At 42.5% G+C, this 22672-nt stretch overlaps 1 protein-coding gene across 3 annotated transcripts in view; it reads right to left on the bottom strand.

Moving 5' to 3' along the window:
* The window catches only part of LOC121573524 (delta-sarcoglycan-like), a 345990-nt gene that overhangs the window by 90847 nt on the left and 232471 nt on the right, over positions 1-22672 (bottom strand). For 2 of the 3 annotated variants that reach the window (XM_041885585.2, XM_041885586.2), the window contains exon 2: positions 5896-6081. In XM_041885585.2, coding sequence (XP_041741519.1) covers positions 5896-6081 — 186 coding nt within the window. Of the gene's footprint in view, positions 1-5895; positions 6082-20470; positions 20927-22672 lie in introns of those variants that run through there. The other variant, XM_041885584.2, reaches the window with a different exon arrangement.

Below are 22672 nucleotides of genomic sequence, written 5' to 3'. Positions count from 1 at the left end.
GCCAGTAGGCCGCACATCATCAACAGACTTAGAATTAAACAGGCAGTGAATCCACCAATCTGGAGGCTGCCTGGGAGAGAATTGGCTGTTTAGATGCAAAGTGGGCCAATTCATGTAAGACAGAGGCCTCTCCACATGGAAAAACAACTAGCCAGTTGGTACACGGATGGAAATTGAAGAAGCTTTTAGCGTAGCTCATTGAAACCCTAAGGGGAGTCTAACAATCAAAGCTCATCAATGTTATTTTCCCTCATTGTGTGTGCAACTGCTGCAATATGTGTATGTGTTCTGAAAGAGCTGCAAAATCTGGACCCCTACAAATCAGCTGGGCTAGACAATCTGGACCCTTTATTTCTAAAATTAGCCACCGAAATTGTCGCAACCCCTATTACTAGCCTGTTCAACCTTTCGTATCGTCTGAGATCCCCAGAGATTGGAAAGCTGCCTCGGTCATCCCCCTCTTCAAAGGGGGTGACACTCTATATCCAAACTGTTACAGACCTATATCCATCCTGCCCTGCCTTTCGAAAGTATTTGAAAGCCAAGTTAACAAACAGATCACCGACCATTTCGAATCACACCGTACCTTCTCCGCTATGCAATCTGGTTTCTGAGCTGGTCATGGGTGCACCTCAGCCACGCTCAAGGTCCTAAACAATATTATAACCGCGATCGATAAAATACAGTACTGTGCAGCCGTCTTCATCGACCTGGCTAAGGCTTTCGACTCTGTCAACCACTGCATTCTTATTGGCAGACTAAATAGCCTTGATTTCTCAAATGACTGCCTCGCCTGGTTCACCAACTACTTCTCAGATAGAGTTCAATGTGTCAAATCGGAGGGCCTGTTGTCTGGACCTCTGGTAGTCTCTATGGGGGTGCCACAGGGTTCAATTCTCGGGCCGACTCTATTCTCTGTGTATATCAATGATGTCGCTCTTGCTGCTGGTGACTCTCAGATCCACCTCTACGCAGACGACACCATTTTGTATACATCTGTCCCTTCATTGGACACTGTGTTAACAAACCTCCAAACGAGCTTCAATGCCATACAACACTCCTTCCGTAGCCTCCAACTGCTCTTAAACGCTAGTAAAACTAAATGAATGCTCTTCAATCGAACGCTGGTTGCACCCTTCCGCCTGACTAGAATCACTATTCTTGGCGGGTCTGACTTAGAATATGTGAAGAACTACAAATACCTAGGTGTCTGGTTAGACCGTAAACTCTCCTTCCAGACTCACATTAAGCATCTCCAATACAAAGTTAAATCTAGAATCAGCTTCCTATTTTGCAACAAAGCCTCCTTCACTCATGCTGCCAAACATGCCCTCGTAAAACTGACTATCCTACCGATCCTTGACTTTGGCGATGTCATTTACAAAATAGCCTCCAACACTCTACTCAGCAAATTGGATGTAGTCTATCACAGTGCCATCTGTTTTGTTACCAAAGCCCCATATACTACCCACCATTGTGACCTGTACGCTCTCGTTGGCTGGACCTCACTACATATTCGTCGCCAAACCCACTGGCTCCAGGTCAACTATAAATCACTGCTAGGCAATTCCCCGCCTTATCTTAGCTCATTGGTCACCATAGCAACACCCACCCTTAGTATGCGCTCCAGCAGGTATATCTCACTGGTCATCCCCAAAGCCAACACCTCCTTTGGCCGCCATTCCTTCCAGTTCTCTGCTGCCAATGACTGGAACGAACTGCAAAAATCTCTGAAGCTGGAGACTCTTATCTCCCTCACTAACTTTAAGCATCAGTTGTCAGAGCAGCTTACCGATCACTGCACCTGTACACAGCCCATCTGTAATTAGCCCACCCAACTACCTCATCCCCATATTGTTATTTATTTTGCTCATTTGCACCCCAGTATCTCTATTTGCACATCATCTTCTGCACATCTATCACTCCAGTGTTAATACTAAATTGTAATTATTTTGCACTATGGCCTATTTTTTGCCTTACCTCCATAACTTACTACATTTGCACACACTGTATATAGATTTTTATGTTGTGTTATTGACTGTACGTTTTGTTTATCCCATATGTAATTCTGTGTTGTTGTTGTTTTTATTGCACTGATTTGCCTTATCTTGTCCAGGTCGCAGTTGAAAATGAGAAATTGTTCTCAACTGGCTTACCTGGTTAAATATAGGTTAAATAAAAAATAAAAATAAATAAATGTGTCTATCACCATCGGCTGTACATAGATGCACTATGATTGCAACATTCAGACAGTAAAGTCATGTGAGACATTTCTTTATGAAATGTAAAAATAATGTATTATGTGTACAAATAAACAAAACGAAGAGACAAAACAATATTGTTTGTTGAATTTAGCGTGGTGGCTGATGAACCTCAAATATTGAGGACAAAGAATTGACAGAAATAATTTAGCAGAACAATTTGTTGAATGGATGAATGGGTTGCATTTACTCAGCACTTTTCATTTCCTAAGTCTCCAAGCGCTTTGCATTGAGGGGTAACTCAATTCATGCACCACCTATGTGTAGGATCTTATTGTGGAGACAAATGTTGCCAGGTCTGTCATGCTGTAGTTGCTTTTGATTATGAGAACCAGAGGACAAAATAATAATGTCTGTGTATTTGTCAGGTAAATCAACATGATGACAAACGTGGCCTTCCAGCTTGTTTTATATGTAATTCCACATATATTACAAACAACACTATACAGTGGACTGCATAGACATTTCTGCTGATGCCATTGAAAGCAACACAAGACGAGTTGTAGAACTCTGACTTGCTGCTTAGACACAAACTGCAGTGCTGTACCATGATGAGAGAAAATGTATCAGAGAGAATGTGAGATAGAAAGAGATGGAGATATAAGGAGAGCGAAAGAGAGTGAGAGAGTAGATAGTACAGAGCAGAGAGAACGACTGTGGAGAGTGGAGCGAGACGAGGGATACAATTTTTTTTTGCCACACTGACATATTAAACAGCCTCTCTCGGAGGTTAATAGAAAGTTACACAATTTTCAGTCTGGCAGAAAACTATCGCTGCATCCGTGGCCCCTCACCACCTGCTATAAACAAACAGAAAAACAAGCTCCACAGTCCCTTTATATGACAGACCCCGCTTAGCTCAGTCCAGGACTGAGAGGACCAGCAGCACCAATGAAAACACAGCGATGGGCGATGACTCGGTAACGGCTGGTATCAAGTACTGGGGATTAAAGGAAAAGTTAACTTCTGAAAAATGAGGTCATCACAATGGTGATACTGGTGAATCGTGAATGTGCCAGGCTTTCTGTCCATGTCCTCTATCCTTCATCAGAGTGCTGTGCTAATCAAACGGGTGTTGAGGTGGTGGCACAAAGGCATGGGCATGGCAAAATGGACTGGGGATGAGAATTATGTGTATCTGGCCAGACAAGAAAAACTCTTGACCCTGTGGAGCGTGAACCAGGGCTGTTGCTGCTCCATCCTGCATGGGCCCTAGATCAGTCTCCCCAGAGTGGTGATCCACAGCCCAGAAAGAGGGCTATGGCTGGGAGGTGTGGTTGGAGCAGCTGCTCCAGGGAGGCCTCCCCATGCTCCCCTCTCACCCCATTAGAGAGCAGACTCTCCCAGTCAGGGCCAGCAGAGCAGGGTGGCCTGGCATGGAGCCCAGAGCAGCCAGGCTTGTGTTTGAATAGGAGGACTACCTCTGACTCTCAGGTCAAAATGCTGGGTAACCTTTCTGCCCAGGGTTTAAAAATGCAGCAGCAGCAAGCAGAGGTGGTTGGGGAGAAGACAAGGTTCCTGTAACCCTGCGTGTCTCGTCTGTCTCTGACACGCACCAATGCATGAAGGTTAGACTCCGGGCATACAGTCTGAATCTGTATGCCCCACTTATCTCTCTTCCTGCTCTTAATGAGGAGGGTTTAACAGTATGAGTGAGTTTTACAGGCAGACCTGGAATAAGGACAGTGTTGCTAATTACCATTACTGCTGACACCTGATGTTAGTGAAGTTCACCTTATGAGTCCACTCCAGAACAGTACAATGTGATGAATTTAAGGGGGGGACCCAGATAGGACTACTGCCAATATATCTATGTTTATCCCATTAACTTTGTCATTCTGTGCTGCAATGGCAAGGAGTGCACAGTATACCTTAATCTATCTTAATCTAGACCAGAGTTTCACTTGCATTTGAACATCCCCATTTAACACTACGAGGAGTTCTAAATGCTGGCAGACAAGCACTCGGTCTCAGAGGGAGAGTGGGAGTCTGATGAGACATGGCCTAATGTTTGAATCTGTTTGGTCTGGCATCAAGCCTGCTCTGTCACTGGACTCTGACTCCTACAGCTAGCTACTTCCTTTACTGTCCTTTTAAGACACAGAATTGCGATTTCTAAACACTCGTAAAAAGACAGCCTGAAGGGGAGCAGAGACCTCACCAACTCTGTAATTTAAACACAACCAACTCCAGTCTCTGAACTGACACTTATTGTTTCCTCCCCAAGAGTTAATTGTGAATCTGCCCAGCAGGCCTGTGTATGTGAGTGTGTGTGTGTGACCATTCTCCCATGTCTCTGTGTGTGTGTGTCCCTTCAACCACCACCTCCTCTCCACATTCATTTTCACAGTCTCACTGTAACCCTTCCTTGACATGTCATCCAGTACTGTGGGGCTTCGGAGCAATTAAATACAACATAAATCTGACAATCAGACACCTGCTCTTCTGCATCCATGGATCTCCAGGCCTGTCCTCAATCACGCTCCATACAGTCTATGTCCTTGAGGCCATCTAAGGAACATGAGACAGCAACACCTTGCAGTGGACTGTGGACTGTTTCATAGGCTGTATAACTAATGTAGCTTGGGCCAAAATGTAGATAGATATTTGATGATGGTAAAATCAAAGTTTTATGCAGGAACTTAGCTGGATCACTTTCGCCATGATATCACATCCCACTTGCATCTATTTTGATAAAGGTTAGGACCCTTAATATAGCCACTCAGCGTCTAGAACATATGCAGTCGACACACAAGACATCCCAATTGCTTTGAGTAGCCACACTGATGGACCTCGAAGTGCAACTTCTGAATAAACCGCTTTGTGATTTATTTATTTATCATATTAAACTCCACTGTGAAACATCAACCTGTCCTCATGGTTTATTCATGGTTTTAGACAAGGAGGGGAGGCATACAGCGCTATAAATATCTGACTCACCGTTGAGGATTACCTAGCAAAAAGCAGCCTCAGACGACATGGCTCACAGGGCTTGAGCTCCAGACTAACACTCCAGATATTCAGAGAAACACAGTGGAAATGTATGTCAAACTCTACAGTCTAGTGCTAAGTACTGTATGACATGGCATTGAGGTGAATGGTACACATGTGTCATCTAATGTAGTGTATGGCCCTGGTGTCACCACTCTCCTTTGCTGATGCCACCCCTATCCTGTGCTGATGTCACCTCTCTACTGTGCAGGAAGTGACAGCGTCATTGGTTCCAGGCGGGCACCTTGAGGCGGTTGCACTTGAATACTAAACATGCCCTCAATTGAACTATCTCAGGTAGAGAAGAAAAGAACAGTGGGGCACTCAGAAACTAACAACATGCAAGGATGGAAGGAAGGGAGAAAGAGAAGGCGAGAGAAGGGGAGGAGAGAGACCGCTAGCTTGGAGTTAGCTACGTGGACTAACACCGTAGCAGATCGACCACTGTGAGGGAAAATGAAGGCGCCTGACTAAAATGCCACAGCTTGTAATTACCGGCCTGTCATTATAGCCCCACATGGAGAAAAACCCTATTATTCCAGCACACTTCTAATCAAATACAATAATCAATGCCCCAAGAGCACAGTCATAAAAAAAATAAAAAAAAATAAAAAGACACAAGCAGGTAGGGAGGAGGACTTACAATGGTGAAGTTCATGACCTTTAGTATCCAGATGGTTAAAGCAAGGTTGACCAGGATCAGGATCATTAACAGGAGCACGAAGAAGTAAAGGCAACGTTTCCGCCAGCCGTAAATCCCCACTTTGTACACATGTGGTTTCTCTGAGCTCTGGACATTGTTCCTATGAGTACACTGTTCTTGGGTCATCTGCAAGAGAAGAAGAAGAGGATAAGTGACTTCCTGAAAGTAAAGCAGATGCATTCTGAAACCATCACACTCCCAAAACCATATATTCTGGCCCTACTGTTGAAGCCATAGTCAGCCATTGAGTTTGAGCACAATAAAATACAGTTTAGTTAGGAATCAAACTGATTCATTGTCCCATAAGCTTTCTATATCTCCATTACTCCTTCTCTGCATCATTGATGTGCTGATAGTGTCCATTAATGTTGATTCTAATTGTCCGCCTGTAAAGTGGGAGAAGACATTGTTCACTTCAAGCACCATAATAATAGCCTTATAACTCTGTACAAAATACAATTTATTGTCTACAGAGCTTGGAGTGGCTGGCTCCGCCACCAAAGCCAATCACATTTGACAACCACACACATTCACCACTAACTGAAACAAATGACACGAGACAGCGCCTGTGAAAACTCTAAAGCCAGTCAGCAAAGAAATCTGATTGTACTGTTGCATTTCAAACAGGACCAAATACTCAATTACATTCGATTAAGTTTTGTTTACCACTTATTGCACATCTCCAGATTAGCATCTAATCTTACATTTTCCAAAGTAAACTTTGAGTTTAGAGCAGAACTGTACAAACACAGACTAAGAGCTCGATTAATTGAATAAGGGTGTTAGTACTGGCTCGGACCAAGGCTTGCAGACACTGTTGCTCTCTAGAACTAGGGCTGGGGACCACCAGTGCACTACACAAGAGCAACACACAACCTACACTAGGAGGTAGAGTGTCCCTTTCAGTGACTCTCACCAGGTGGGCTGGTGATATAACAAAAATGAATGTGGATACAGCTGTCAGCATCCCGAGGTGGTGTGTACACACTGTACAGTACAGAAACAAATAGACAGTGAGAGACAGTATCTACACACAGTAGCATTACCGTAAAACATCACTGTTGCAGTATTAACCATAAACCTGTTGGAGGCCATTGGTAAATAATATCTTTGTGTGAGCCCCTGGAGTGTCATCTTACTGTACATCAGCCACATAAACCTCATGTCATATTACACACTGAGTTTGCACAGAGTCAACTCATATAAACAGTCAACAGCGACATCTCTCACCATGCATTCCAGATGGGAAGAACTCCCACATACAGTATGATCGGAAAAATTGAGGCAGCTTACAGATTAATTCATGGTATTTTACACCCATAAAGGGACTGGTGGACAGAAGGAAAAACTGATGTTCCAGGAAAAATACATGGACATTTGGAGGCCCACCAGAACACTGCCCTTTGAGAGCTTCCTCAGACTATCTAGGTACTGTCCAACGGGGGGACTCTGTTCTGTTAGTTAATGCCTAAAAAAAGCAGAGTGGCACAAAACAAAGTATATTTCCAATTAGAGGCAATCCAAGCATTGCTTAATGTTGTTGGTACTTCTCTCTTGCCAAATCACTGGGCATCTCTCCACTACGCTCTTTTATAAACAACATGTGGATCAGGTACCAGAATCTGTCAACTTATTCCCCAGTTCCCGATTCTGTCCAAATTTAAGGGGGAGTGTATTGTATATACACAATTCTGGGAAGAAAATATTATGCCATATGCCCCTTTTAACTAATTAACATTTTGGCATTCACAAGCAGTCCTAATCTTCATTTTCACCACACACGATTTCTAACAGCTATCTACGCCATATTCTCTCCTTTGCCTTATTGTCTTATTCCACGGAAACACTGTTCCACTTTACATAAAGTAGCTACAGTGGCTTGCGAAAGTATTTACCCAACTTGGCATTTTTCCTATTTTTTGCCTTACAACCTGGAATGAAAATGGATTTTTTGGAGGTTTGTATCATTTGATTTACACAACATGCCTACCAATTTGAAGATGCAAAATTTTTTTTTGTGTGAAACAAACAAGAAATAAGACAGAAACAGAAAACTTGAGTGTGCATAACTTTTCACCCCCCCAAAGTCAATACTTTGTAGAGCCACCTTTTGCAGCAATTACAGCTGCAAGTCTCTTGGGCTATGTCTCTATAAGCTTGGCACATCTAGCCACTGGGATTTTTGCCCATTCTTCAAGGCAAAACTGCTCCAGCTCCTTCAAGTTGGATGGGTTCCGCTGGTATACAGCAATCTTTAAATCATACCACAGATTCTCAATTGGATTGAGGTCTGGGCTTTGACTTGGCCATTCCAAGACTTTTAAATGTTGCCCCTTAAACCACTCAAGTGTTGCTTTAGCAGTGTGCTTAGGGTCATCGTCCTGCTGGAAGGTGAACCTCCGTCCCAGTCTCAAATCTCTGGAAGACTTAAACAGGTTTCCCTCAAGAATTTCCCTGTATTTAGCGCCATCCATCATTCCTTCAATTCTGAACAGTTTCCCAGTCCTTGCCAATGAAAAACATCCCCACAGCATGATGTTGCCACCACCATGCTTCACTGTGGGGATGGTGTTCTCGGGGTGATGAGAGGTGTTGGGTTTGTGCCTGACATTTTCCTTGATGGCCAAAAAGGTCAATTTTAGTCTCATCTGACCAGAGTACCTTCTTCCATATGTTTGGGGAGTCTCCCACATGCCTTTTGGCGAACACCAAACGTGTTTGCTTATTTTTGTCTTTAAGCAATGGCTTTTTTCTGGCCACTCTCCGTAAAGCCAAGCTCTGTGGAGTATACGGCTTAAAGTGGATACTCCAATCTCCGCTGTGGAGCTTTGCAGCTCCTTCAGTGTTATCTTTGGTCTCTTTGTTGCCTCTCTGATTAATGCCCTCCTTGCCTGGTCATAGGATCACAGTCAACAACTTTAAGGAGCGTTGAGTCTGCTCCAAATCTAACAATGTGTTCTCTCAATGAGTCATAAGTAACTGAGCTCCAGCTCCAGCTACACAATCAACAGAATGAATTGAAGGCGTGAATGAAGCCTATCATTAACCACTGCTGTCTGCAGGGCACAATGAATACTTTAAGAGCTCAACATGCTCTGTGTTCTTCATCTCTTGCAAATACAGTAGGAGAGCCAACTTTTCAAAATGGCCACTCCTTGCTTATCAAAAAGCTTACAAACCTGATTAAGGAAACTTGGGAAGGTGTGTGAGTGTGTCCCTCCCTGGCTTTATTTGGCTTAGAATGCCCTCCAACATAATTAGATAAGATAAGATCTCTGAATATCATTGTCTAATGGTGTTCTGATTATCTCAGGGCCCATGTACTGAAGTCACTCGCTCTGAAGTTCAAACCTCATCTAAAATTCTGTATTCATGTTCAAGAACAGAGGGTGACATACCAGTGGATTCAAAGACTCAAGTTCAACTTGATTTAAGAAGGAAGAACAACCTGGTCTCAGAGCATTTTGTATTATTCTGTACGACATGTATGATATCTTACATTTGGTATGGTTAGATAAGACAGATGGTTACTTAAGGCCAAAACGAAAGGAGGGTGGTTGGGCGGGCGTAATAACACAAACATCTAGCAATCCAAAGGTTAAGAGTTTGAATCTCATCATGGACAACTTTAGCATTTTAGCTAATTAACAACTTTTCAACTACTTACTACTTTTTAGCTACTTTGCTACGACTTAACATGTTAACTAACCCTTCCCCTAACTCTAACCTTAACTATTTTAGCTAACCCTTCACCTAACCCTAACCCTTTTAGCTAACCCTTCCCCTAACCTTAACCCCGTAACCTAACTCCTAAACTTAACCCTAACCTTAACCCTATCCCTAACCCCTAGCCTAGCTAACATTAGCGAGCTAGCTCACGTTAGCCACCTAGCTAGAATTCGTAACCTATTGTACGTTTTGCAAATTTGTAACATATAATTGTAATTCTTAACATATCATACGAAATGGTGATGGACATCCACAAATGAATACATACCATACGAAACATAACATCTCATACTAAATGGGTATCACGGATTTATGTACAGAATCCTACAAAATGCTCTGAGACCAGGTTGTGAAGAAACATCAGTACTGTTGCAGTACAGGCCAAATGTACTTCTCTTCATGTATTGATTTTAAGTCACCAAAGTTAACAAGCCCTACAATTGCCATAATATTATTTGATTGAGGTCTCGCTGCATATCTGAGCGACCACAAGCAGAGCAGAGCAGAGTAGGTCTCAGCCAAACTATTTAAATCTGATTCAAACTGACACTACTTTTGGGAGGAATTACATGGGCTAGGGGTTGAGAGGAGCAGCGCCCCGTTGTGATTAAGACATGGGCAGAGAGAGAGCGCGAGAGAGCGAGAGAGAGAGAGAGAGAGAGAGAGAGAGAGATGGAGCAGAGAAACCCTCCCACAGATCAGCTTATAATGTGGTGACAGATCAGAGGGAGTCAAGCGCACTACACCCCTCGCCTCCTATCGCCTCCCTCCCTTGGGAAAAGACAGTGATGGCAAATTGCGTTTCTCTGCGCTGGAATCTCTTCTCTCTCTCGCAGTTTTTTGAATAATAGGTCACAACCACTGTGATGTGAAGTGTACAACAACTGCATCCAAGAAGAGGTCTCTGGAGTAGGGCTATGATGTGGAAAGCTGTATTGAAATGAGTCTGTTGCTCATTAATACTGTGACATTCACACATGTTGCCTAGCAGAAGATGGTGTACTGACATTTCAGCAAAATGTGGGCTTATAATCAAAATGGTACACAGTACATGCCATGCAAATACAGCACATGAAATGAAAATGTTATGAAAAATATAGAAAAAACTACCATCAACTATCTATGGACACCCACTGTTGTTTCATGCCCATCTCTTACATTAAATTGTTAGCATGGAGCCAGAGAATATGAAATACCTGGTTCTCTCTCTCTCTCGCTCTCTCTCTCTCTCTCTCTCTCTCTCTCTCTCTCTCTCTCTCTCTCTCCACACTACTGGAGGGTGTACAGGACTCATAGCCCTCGATCATGTGGAGTATATAATTTTATAGTTTTCTGTAGAATACTCAGCCAGGTCGTTCAAGATTGAAGTTGAAATTGGATGTCTATCCCGAGGATGTCTGGAAATGCCTTCAAAACTGGCCACTAGGGGCAACAGTTAGCGCTATTAACATCAAGTATGCTTGGGTTTTGCTAGGGCATTGTGGATGGGGAAGGTTGTGTGTTCGATCCCAGTTGTGGACACAGTTTTTTTTTTTACCCTATCCCAAACCTTAACCCTTACCTCAACCATTTGGAATGAGTGCCTAAACTTAATGTTTTAAACCTATCCTAAACCTTAACCCTTACCTCAACCATTCGGAATGAGTGCCTAAACTTAAGAAATAGAACAATACAGAGCAGCAGGAGCAACAAAAACACTGCGAAATTTGACATTTTGGAGCAACTACAAAATGTGATGTTTGGAGAACGTGGATGAACATCTTATTCTACAGTGAGACTGAGAGCTTGTTGAGAATACTACAGTACATACTACAGTATCATCCACAAAAAAAGAAACGTAGTAAATACGACAGTAATGTCCACAAAAACACTACAGTGTCCGCTAAAACACTACAGTTTTTTAAACTATAGAAATACTACAGTATTTAATTTGCATATACTGCTTTCCACCCATTCCCATCTCTAATATCACAATTTTGCCACCCAGGAGTGAGAAACTTACATGCCAAGTATAGACCATATACTGTGTTCCCTACAGGTTACAGAAAGAGCAGAAGCTCTGAACTATCCATTCAGACTCCAGTCTTACATACTTACCTACTGTGCATTCAGAAAGTATTCAGACCCCTTGACTTTTTCCACATTTTGTTACATTACAACCTTTTTCTAAAATGGATTGAATTGTCGTTTTTCCTCATCAATCTACAGTTTCTACGTTTTGAGAATGACACAGGTATTGGTCTTCACAAAGTTCGCTGCTTCAGTGTTATGAGATATTTTTGTCAGATGTTACTATGGTATACTGAAGTATAATTACAAGCATTCCATAAGTGTCAAAGGCTTTTATTGACAATTACATTAAGTTTATGCAAAGAGTCAATATTTTCAGTGTTGACCCTTCTTTTTCAAGACCTCTGCAAACCGCCCTGGCATGCTGTTAATTAACTTCTGGGCCACATCCTGACTGATGGCAGCCCATTCTTGCATAATCAATGTTTGGAGTTTGTCAGAATTTGTGGGTTTTTGTTTGTCCACCCGCCTCTTGAGGATCGACCACAAGTTCTCAATGGGATTAAGGTCTGGGGAGTTTCCTGGCCATGGACCAAAAATTTCGATGTTTTGTTCCCCGAGACACTTAGTTATCACTTTTGCCTTATGGCAAGGTGCTCCATCATGCTGGAAAAGGCCTTGGTCGTCACCAAACTGTTCTTGGATGGTTGGGAGAAGTTGCTCTCAGAGCATGTGTTGGTACCATTCTTTAATTATGGCTGTGTTCTTAGGCAAAATTGTGAGTGAGCCCACTCCCTTGGCTGAGAAGCAAACCCACACATGAATGGTCTCAGGATGCTTTACTGTTGGCATGACACAGGACTGATGGTAGTGCTCACCTTGTCTTCTCCGGACAAAGTGTTTTCCGGATGCCCCAAACAATCGGAAAGGGGATTTATCAGAGAAAATGACTTTACCCCAGTCCTCAGCAGTCCAATCCCTGTACCTGATGTTTTTCCTGGAGAGAAGTGGCTTCTTTGCTGCCCTTCTTGACACCAGGCCATCCTCCAAAAGTCTTCACCTCACTGTGCGTGCAGATGCACTCACACCTGCCTGCTGCCATTCCTGATCAAGCTCTGCACTGGTGGTGCCCCGATCCCGCAGCTGAATGAACTTTAGGAGATGGTCCTGGCGCTTGCTGGACTTTCTTGGGCGCCCTGACGCCTTCTTCACAACAATTGAACCTCTCTCCTTGAAGTTCTTGATGATCCGATAAATGGTTGATTTAGGTGCAATCTTACTAGCAGCAATATCCTTGCCTGTGAAGCCCTTTTTTGTGCAAATCTATGATGACGGCACGTGTTTCCTTGCAGGTGACCATGGTTAACAGAAGAAGAACAATGATTTCAATCACCACCCTCCTTTTAAAGCTTCCAGTCTGTTATTCTAACTCAATCAGCATGACAGAGTTATCTCCAGCCTTGTCCTCATCAAAACTCTCACCTGTGTTAACGAGAGAATCACTGACATGATGGCATCTGGTCCTTTTGTGGCAGGGCTGAAATGCAGTGGAAATGTTTTTTTGGGATTAAGTTCATTTTCATGGCAAAGAGGGACTTTGCAATTAATTGCAATTCATCTGATCACTCTTCATGACATTCTGGAGTATATGCAAATTGCCATCATCAAAACTGAGGCAGCAGACTTTGTGAAAATTAGTATTTGTGTCATTCTCAAAACCTTTGACCACGACTGTACACACAATACCCCATAATGACAAAGAAAAAACTGGTTTTTAGAAATGCTGATAAATGTATTTTTTTTTAAACCCCGGAAAAATCACATTTACATACAGTAACCGGTCAAAAGTTTGGACACACCTACTCATTCAAGGGTCTTTCTTTATTTTGACTATTTTCTACATTGTAGAATAATAGCGAAGACATCAAAACGATGAAATAACACATATGGAATAATGTAGTAACCAAAAAAGTGTTAAACAAATCAAAATATATTTATATTTGAGATTCTTCAAACTTCTTCTACACTCTTGGCATTCTCTCAACCAGCTTCATGAGGAATGCTTTTCCAACAGTCTTGAAGGAGTTCCCACATATGCTGAGCACTTGTTGGCTGCTTTTCCTTCACTCTGTGGTCCAACTCATCCCAAACCATCTCAATTGGGTTGAGGTCAGGTGATTGGGGAGGCCAGGTCATCTGATGCAGCACTCCATCACTCTCCTTCTTGGTCAAATAGCCCTTACACAGCCTGGAGGTGTGTTTTGGGTCATTGTCCTGTTGAAAAACAAATGATAGTCCCACTAAGCCCAAACCAGATGAGATGGCGTATCGCTGCAGAATGCTGTGGTAGCCATGCTGCTTAAGTGTGCCTTGAATTGAATCACAGAATGTCACCAGCAAAGCACACCCACACCATCACACCTCCTCCTCCATGCTTCATGGTGGGAACCGCACATGTGGAGATCATCCGTTCACCTACTCTGCGTCTCACAAAGACACGGCGGTTGGAACCAAAAATCTCTAATTTGGACTCATCAGACGAAAGTACAGATTTCAACTGGTTTAATGTCCATTGCTCGTGTTTCTTGGCCCAAGCAATTCTCTTCTTATTATTGGTATCCTTTAGTAGTGGTTTCTTTGCAGAAATTTGACCATGAAGGCCTGATTCACATAGTCTCCTCTGAACAGTTGATGTTGAGATGTGTCTGTTATTTGAACTCTTTGAAACATTTATTTGGTCTGCAATCTGAGGTGCAGATAACTCTAATGAACTTATCCTCTGCTGCAGAAGTAACTCTGGGTCTTCCTTTCCTGTGGTGGTCATCATGAGAGCCAGTTTCATCATAGCACTTGATGGTTTTTGCGACTGCACTTAAAGAAACTTTCAAAGTTGTGACCTTCATGTCTTAAAGTGACGATGGACTGTCGTTTCCCTTTGCTTATTTGAGCTGTTCTTGCCAAAATATGGACTTGGTCTTTTACCAAATAGGGCTATCTTCTGTATAGCACCTCTATCTTGTCACAACACAACTGATTGGCTCAAGGAAATAAATTAACTTTTAACAAGGCACACCTGTTAAATGAAATGCATTCCAGGTGACTAACTGGTTGAGAGAATGCGAGTGTACAACGTTGCCATCAAGGCAAAGGGTGGCTACTTTGAAGAATATCAAATATCAAATATATTTTGATTTGTTTAACACTTTTTTGGTTACTACATAATTCCATATGTATTATTTCATAGTTTTGAGTCTTCTTGGGGATGACGCTACAAGCTTAGCACACCTGTATTCGAGGAGTTTTTCCCATTCTTCTCTGTAGATCCTCTCAAGCTCTGTCAGTTTGGATGGGGAGCGTCGCTGCACAACTATATTCTGGTCTCTCAATAGATGTTAGATCGGGTTCAAGTCCAGGCTCCGGCTGGGCCATTCAAGGACATTCAGAGACTTGTCCCAAAGCCTCTCCTGCGTTGTCTTGGCTGTGTGCTTATGGTCGTTGTCCTGTTGGAAGGGGAACCTTCGCCCCAGTCTGAGATCCTGAGCGCTCTGGAGCAGGTTTTCAACAAGGATCTCTCTGTACTTTGTTCCGTTCCTCTTTCCCTCAATCCTGACAAGTCTCACAGTCCCTGCCGCTGAAAAACATCCCCACAGCATGATGCTGTCACCACCATGCTTCACCGTAGTGACGCTTGGCATTCAGGCCAAAGACTTCAATATTGGTTTCATCAGACAAGATAATCTTGTTTCTCATGGTCTGAGAGTCCTTTACGTGCCTTTAGGCAAACTCCATATGGGCTGTCATGTGCCTTTTACTGAGGAGTGGCTTCCGTCTGGCCACACTACGATGAAGGCCTGATTGGTGGAGTGCTGCAGAGATGGTTGTCCATCTGGAAGGTTCTCCCATCTCCACAGAGGAACTCTGGAGCTCTGTCAGAGTGGCCATCGGGTTCTTGGTCACCTCCCTGACCAAGGCCCTTCTCCCCCGATTGCTCAGTTTGGCCGTGCGGCCAGGCAAGCTCTAGGAAGAGTTGGTGGTTCCAAACTTCTTCCATTTGAGAATGATGGAGGCCTCTGTGTTCTTGGGGACCTTCAATGCTGCAGAAATGTTTTGTGTACCCTTCCCCAGGTCTGTGCCTCGACACAATCCTGTCTCGGAGCTCTACGGACAATTTCTTCGACCTCATGGATTGGTTTTTGCTCTGACATGCACTGTCAACTGTGGGACCTTATATAGACAGGTGTGTGCCTTTCCAAATCATGTCCAATCAATTTAATTGACCACAGGTGGACTCCAATCAAGTTGTAGAAACATCTCAAGGATGATCAATGGAAACACAATGCACCTGAGTTCAATTTCGAGTCTCATAGCAAAGGGTCTGAATATTTATACCTGTTTTCGCTTTGTGATCATGGGGTATTGTGTGTAGATTGATGACAATTTAAGAAAAAATAATCAATTTTAGAATAAGGCTGTAACGTATTTTGTTTTTGAAAAAGGGAAGGAGTCTGAATACTTTCCAAATGCACTGTACATACCTACCTACAAGTTATGGTAAATTTGCTCTTTTAGTATTTATCCAGTAGATTTCCTCAAAGAAAAAGCTCCCAATTCTATGTCAAAGATAATAAAACAAAAACACTATAGTAAATACTACATTAATGTCCTCAAAAACACTACAGTAATTACTAGAGTATACCACAGTTATGTCCTCGAAAACACTACAGTAAATAATACATTATTCACTGTAGTGTTTTTGTGCAAAAACACTACAGTGACTACTACTGTAAAGTCCGCAAAAACACTACAGTAAATACTATAGTATATCAATATAGTAACACTACAGTATTTATACCATAGTATACTATAGTGAAAAAAATACTTCAACCCAGGTCGGCTGTCATATTTCAAGAATATACAGAATATGTTACAGTCTGCATGCAGGTCATGCTTTGTATACATTACAGACTGTTATTACACTTTGCAAAATTGCAGAATGCAATATATTATTGTAATATAAATAGCAGAATGCAATATATTCACAGGCCAAATGTCTTGTGGGACATGATACCCTTATTTGAGAAGGGCATGGCTGTCTTGTATGGCTCAGTTGGTAGAGGATAGTGCTTGCACCGCCAGGGTTTGATTCCCAGGGCCAGCCATACGTAAAATGTATGCACGCATGACTGTAAGTCGCTTTGGATAAAAGCGTCTGCTAAATGACATATATTATTCTTCCCTCTACCTTATCCTTTACCTATAGCTCTTTAGTAGGCACAGTACCATCCCGCACTGGAGACAGTTTCTATACAGTGATACCATTACTTTTAGTACCAATCAGTCATTCTGCTCAATAACAGGACTTTGCAGACTAAAGTAGACAAAGAGAGAGAAGCCAGAGTTTTCCCCGTACTCAGGAGGAACTGTCAGGAGGGAGAAGGACTGAGAGGGGCCTTAGACAACACATGCAACTCTACTTAGTATCCAGAGAGAGAAACACCTCTGAAAGCTTTGGTGTTATATGAGGAAAAGGACTGTACTCTACCTCAAGTGATCTGAATGAGACTCAAAAGTATTTTGCATTGCTTTAAAGACAGCACAGCAGTCAGGAAAACTGTGTATTGATTGTTTCAAAAGATAAAATAGAGCCTGTGCAGGGAGATGACGCCTATTTAAAAGACATGAGGGGACTAGTTGTAGTTAGGGAATTAATATTAAAGGAAGTGATCAATATGACTCAATTAATGCCTTCATCATAAAACCTTTACATTTGCTGGAGCCCATTCCAAGGGGTTAGTGACTCTTCAGGACCATTGGATTTGACTGCTGCTCCCCAATTATATTTTATAGTGAGTTGGTGCACCCTAATGAAGGCCTAATGATCTGGAGAGTGACAAGAAACAACCCTCCATGCAACCATGGAGGAGCTGCTTGCACAATGTCAAGCCAGGACATATGTTGCTCATCAAACTACCAGAACTAAACAAAAAGGAAAATAAAAGTTCAAGAACTCTCGATATGCCCATTTTTAAATGTCTCTCAAGACACTGGCGTATAAATATCAACAACACTAATATAGAGAGTTGTGGAAAGCCGTTTTCACAGGAAGTACTTTTGCAGCATCTTGCCAAACTCGACTGGGAAGCACTGGGCATCATGTGGTAACTATTCCACACATTATCACTCAACATACAGTGGGGAGAACAAGTATTTGATACACTGCAGATTTTGCAGGTTTTCCTACTTACAAAGCATGTAGAGGTCTGTAATTTTTATATTAGGTACACTTCAACTGTGAGAGACGGAATCTAAAACAAAAATCCAGAAAATCACATTGTATGATTTTTAAGTAATTCATCTGCATTTTATTGCATGACATAAGTATTTGATCACCTACCAACCAGTAAGAATTCCGGCTCTCACAGACCTGTTAGTTTTTCTTTAAGAAGCCCTCCTGTTCTCCACTCATTAACTGTATTAACTGCACCTGTTAATACAGCTTTTTGGTCTAAACTCCACTCGCCGTGTTTGGAGGAAGAAGAAGGATGAGTACAACCCCAAGAACACCATCCCAACCGTGAAGCATGGAGGTGGAAACATAATTCTTTGGGGATGCTTTTCTGCAAAGGGGACAGGATGACTGCACCGTATTGAGGGGAGGATGGATGGGGCCATGTATCGCGAGATCTTGGCCAACAACCTCCTTCCCTCAGTAAGAGCATTGAAGATGGGTAGTGGCTGGGTCTTCCAGCATGACAACGACCCGAAACACACAGCCAGGGCAACTAAGGAGTGGCTCCGTAAGAAGCATCTCAAGGTCCTGGAGTGGCCTATCCAGTCTCCAGACCTGAACCCAATAGAAAATCTTTGGAGGGAGCTGAAAGTCTGTATTGCCCAGCGACAGACCCGAAACCTGAAGCATCTGGAGAAGGTCTGTATGGAGGAGTGGGCCAAAATCCCTGCTGCAGTGTGTGCAAACCTGGTCAAGACCTACAGGAAACGTATGATCTCTGTAATTGCAAACAAAGGTTTCTGTACCAAATATTAAGTTCAGGTTTTCTGATGTATCAAATACTTATGTCATGCAATAAAATGCAAATTAATTACTTAAAAATCATACAATGTGATTTTCTGGATTTTTGTTTTAGATTCCGTCTCTCACAGTTGAAGTGTACCTATGATAAAAAATTACAGACCTCTACATGCTTTGTAAGTAGGAAAACCTGCAAAATCGGAAGTGTATCAAATACTTCTTCTCCCCACTGTATCTCTGCCTCTCTCTCACCCTCTTCCTCTCTCTCTCTCTTCCTCTCACTTTTTCCTCTCTCTCCTCTCTTCCTCTCACTCTCTCTCTCTCACTTTTTCCTCTATCTCTGTCTCTCTCTACTCTCTCTCTCTCTCTGATTTCCAGTGGGCAGAGAAAACATCAGTACACAGTCAAGCTAAATGTTAAGCAGATGAGAAGAAGCTCTCCTTTTGAAGTGTGTCTGTGCTACATACTGAGCCTTGGCACAGATCCTTGTGAGAAAAACTCTGACATCTTCAGCAAGCTCTGTCTCTGGGGCAGACTGGAAAGGAGCTGTTGATTCTCATAGGATTTACATACACATGTGATACAGAGGAAAGTACACCTATCTGGCTTGTTTGCACACTATAAATGCAGGAATTCACAGTTCAATGCACAATAGAGTTTGCAATGCACAGCTGAGATTGCATACCAAGGCAATACTGTGCATGTGTGAATGTACATACAGTACTGTACACGTGAGATCTATGGGTGATTTTATTCTGTAGCTTTATACAGAATGAATAACACAACATTTGTCCCCATGTCTATCATCTCAGGTCACTGCTTGCCTGGCTGTGTTTTTCCCTCCCTGAGGAAATAGCTACATATCCCACCTCCTCATCGACTCCAGACACCCGCCCCTATGACTATGACTCACGCGGTCACAGCAAATATCAACAACGTGAATAAACACTCAACACCTGCTTGGATCCTCGCTACTATATCAGGGTTTAGGACTGTCCCCATGGACACACAGCATCTGTTTTTCACAACACTATATTGGGAAGGGTCTCTGCCAAAGACCCCTGACTCCCCCGCCCCCAAACCCTGCCCACACACATAGACATACCAGTAGTCACAACCCCCTCCTTCACTGCTGAAACTAGAGTCAGTACTAAAGTAGTAAAGTATGTAACTCTTCTCGGTGGACCCCCACAACCATAAGGCTGCTGCCTGAACTCTTTCCACAGTAAGTTACTTATTTATAGGAACATGTATCCCATAGGGGCAAAGTAACGAAATGCGATGCCGACAGGACTGATATGGTGAAGTCGGTCGGTCAGTCCCAGCGTACGATAGCTAGCGGCTGTGAGGAGAGAGTTACAGAGCAACACCTTTGAAAATCTTTTTTTGATTCATTTTTCTGAAAAAGTTTGGGCATTCCGCCTCCGTCACTGTTCCTGGAAACACATACATTTCCTGCCTCAATCCAGAGGTCTCCGTGAACAATGGTTCTAAAATAAACTTTTGTGAGTGCTGGGAAAAACATGAAGCAAAAACAAACAGTTACTGAGATTAAACTAAAATGACTCTTTTCAAAAGAGAAGGGCAAACTTTATTTAGTTTCTTCCGAACAATGGCAATAGTGTTCTAAATAAAGAACAGTCTTCTCCACGCCTACTCCCCCTCCCATCAGTCAACAGTTACGAGTAGCAAACTTAAAAGTCCCCTTAAAACAAAGGACAGGAACTGAGCGAAAACAAAACTTACCTCTCCCCCTGTCTTTCTCTCCCTCTCCTATCCCTCTCTCTGTCTCTCTCTCAGGGCTCTCAGTGATCTCTCACTAAGTCAGGGTGTGTCAGGCAGATAAAAGGAGATTGAGCTCCTCTTAAAAAGCTGCATGACAGACTCCTGGCAGCCCCCTTGTCAGCTTTTCCAATAACACGTCCCTGCCGAAGTCCTGAGATATTTCCTGGACACTACGCACACTCCGTTATCCCAGACGTCTCGTTGGAGGCTACTCTACTCCACTCTGCTCTGCTACTCGCGGGGACTGGAGATTCTACACCACTCTACTAAGGCTGCTAGGGCTGAGTTACAGCCTTATGGTTGCCAGAAAGATTTAGAAGCCCAGACACATGTGGGAAGTTAAAGAGGCAAGGCTGCCTGGATTGTGATGAGCCTTTCTGACGGTGTGTTTGTGTGTGTGTGAGTATGTGTGAGTGTGTGTGAGAGGGACTGGAAAAAGAGAAAACACATTCCCCTCCTCCACTTAATATGCTGTGGCCTTCCAGTCTGTCCAGCAAGGGAGGAAATAACCACAAAGCTTTTCCTACACAGCACTTTCTTTTTTTCTCCTCCCAGCCACAGTGTGGTCAGAGCAGATGAATAATAGTAATCATTGTTTAACAGGCACAGCCCGTCCAGCATTTTAAGTGGTCAGTGAAGACAGCCCACGGACACTAGGGAATGCATGGTGTTGTTGTTGTTGTTGTTGTTGGTGGTGGCGATGTGGAGCATCAGCTGCTTTGGTTGATTATTTTTTTTTCAATAAAGGGAAATCCCTAATAGGCCTGCAGTAAGAGAGACAACACTCCTCAACTTTTCGACTTGCTTATGAGGATGTAGCCTGCTGTTTGAATACATCTGGGGAGGTACATTTTCCTGTTTAAAGAAAGATTTAAAGGTTCCAAGAGGAAGCTGTGAAGACGGGGGTGTTCCATGAAAAGACTGCCTTTTGCGTCCCTTTTATATTTTAAGAAGAAATTGTGCACAAATATTGCATTTTAAAAGCCTGTTATATTAAATGAAGTGCCCTTTAATATAGACCACACGGATAATACAATAAATCAGATTTTTTATATGAATAAAGACTTGCTAAAGTTCTGAAGTTGAGCATTTTTACATGTCCCTCCATCAACCCTGTGTCACTTCTAGGAAGATTGTAACACACTTAATTCCAAAATGTTTCCAAGTTTCACCATCATTGTAAAGCCCTAGTTATTTTGTACTTTCACAAAATCATTATTATTGATTTCATGTGATTAGTGATTAATTTATGTCAGTCCCTCATTTTAAGGTCAACCCTGTTACGTGAGTTGAACTCTCATTTTAATATGGTGAAACTATTCCTTTTTAAATATAATATTTATTTCAAAAGAACATTGAACATCTAATAGCCAAATCATAGAGTAAAAAGCAAGTGAGCTGGTTGTACTCTTTTTGGCAATTTTCTGGTGTTTTGTGGTGGAAAACTGAGCGGGTCGAGCATAACATGTCAACCCTGTTACCCATACTGTAGATAGAGAGGCTAGAATTGTTGTAATTAAAAAAATAGTGAAGCTTGCATTCAGCTGCCCCTCCCTGTTGCACACAACAAGCCTGTCACAAGGAGATTCATGACTGATTTAAGAAGAAATCGTCAACCCTGTTACAGTCAACCCGGTTACTTTATTTGGCACTTAATAGGCACTAACTATATTCATTTATTTATTTTTTATTTATTTGGGAAACCATGTTTTTTTATGAAGTTGAACATGTGCTCTTTATCACAGAATGTAAAAATTAGGTGAAATCCTATTTTTTTTATATATATTTTTTAAGTTACACTTCTTAAAAGGCACCGAATTGGTGGAATGACCCAGGGATAGAAGAGATAGAACACCAAAACAAGAGTATGTCTGAGTTTCAGGAGGGAAAAGCTTTTGCTTACTCCTGGCTTTATTATGTTGTCGTGTGAATCTCACCTCTGAGACATTTCCCCAACCTGTTATGTGTATATCCAGGCTAGAATTGGCTGTGGATCCTCCCAGTGCTCTTTCTTTATTCTGACATGTGTTTGAAAACAACCAATTAGAGTGAGATTCCAGCAACAGGATTTAGAGCTGGTCCAAACACAGGCAGCCTTGGTAAATATGGATTGTGACACAGATGTCATCTTGAATAAATACCGGGTTTCATTCTTCTACCAAC

The sequence above is a fragment of the Coregonus clupeaformis genome, chromosome 35, assembly GCF_020615455.1.
Source record: "Coregonus clupeaformis isolate EN_2021a chromosome 35, ASM2061545v1, whole genome shotgun sequence".
Taxonomy (NCBI): domain Eukaryota; kingdom Metazoa; phylum Chordata; class Actinopteri; order Salmoniformes; family Salmonidae; genus Coregonus; species Coregonus clupeaformis.
Note: the sequence above shows the minus strand (reverse complement) of the source record. Positions and strands in the feature narration are given on the sequence as shown.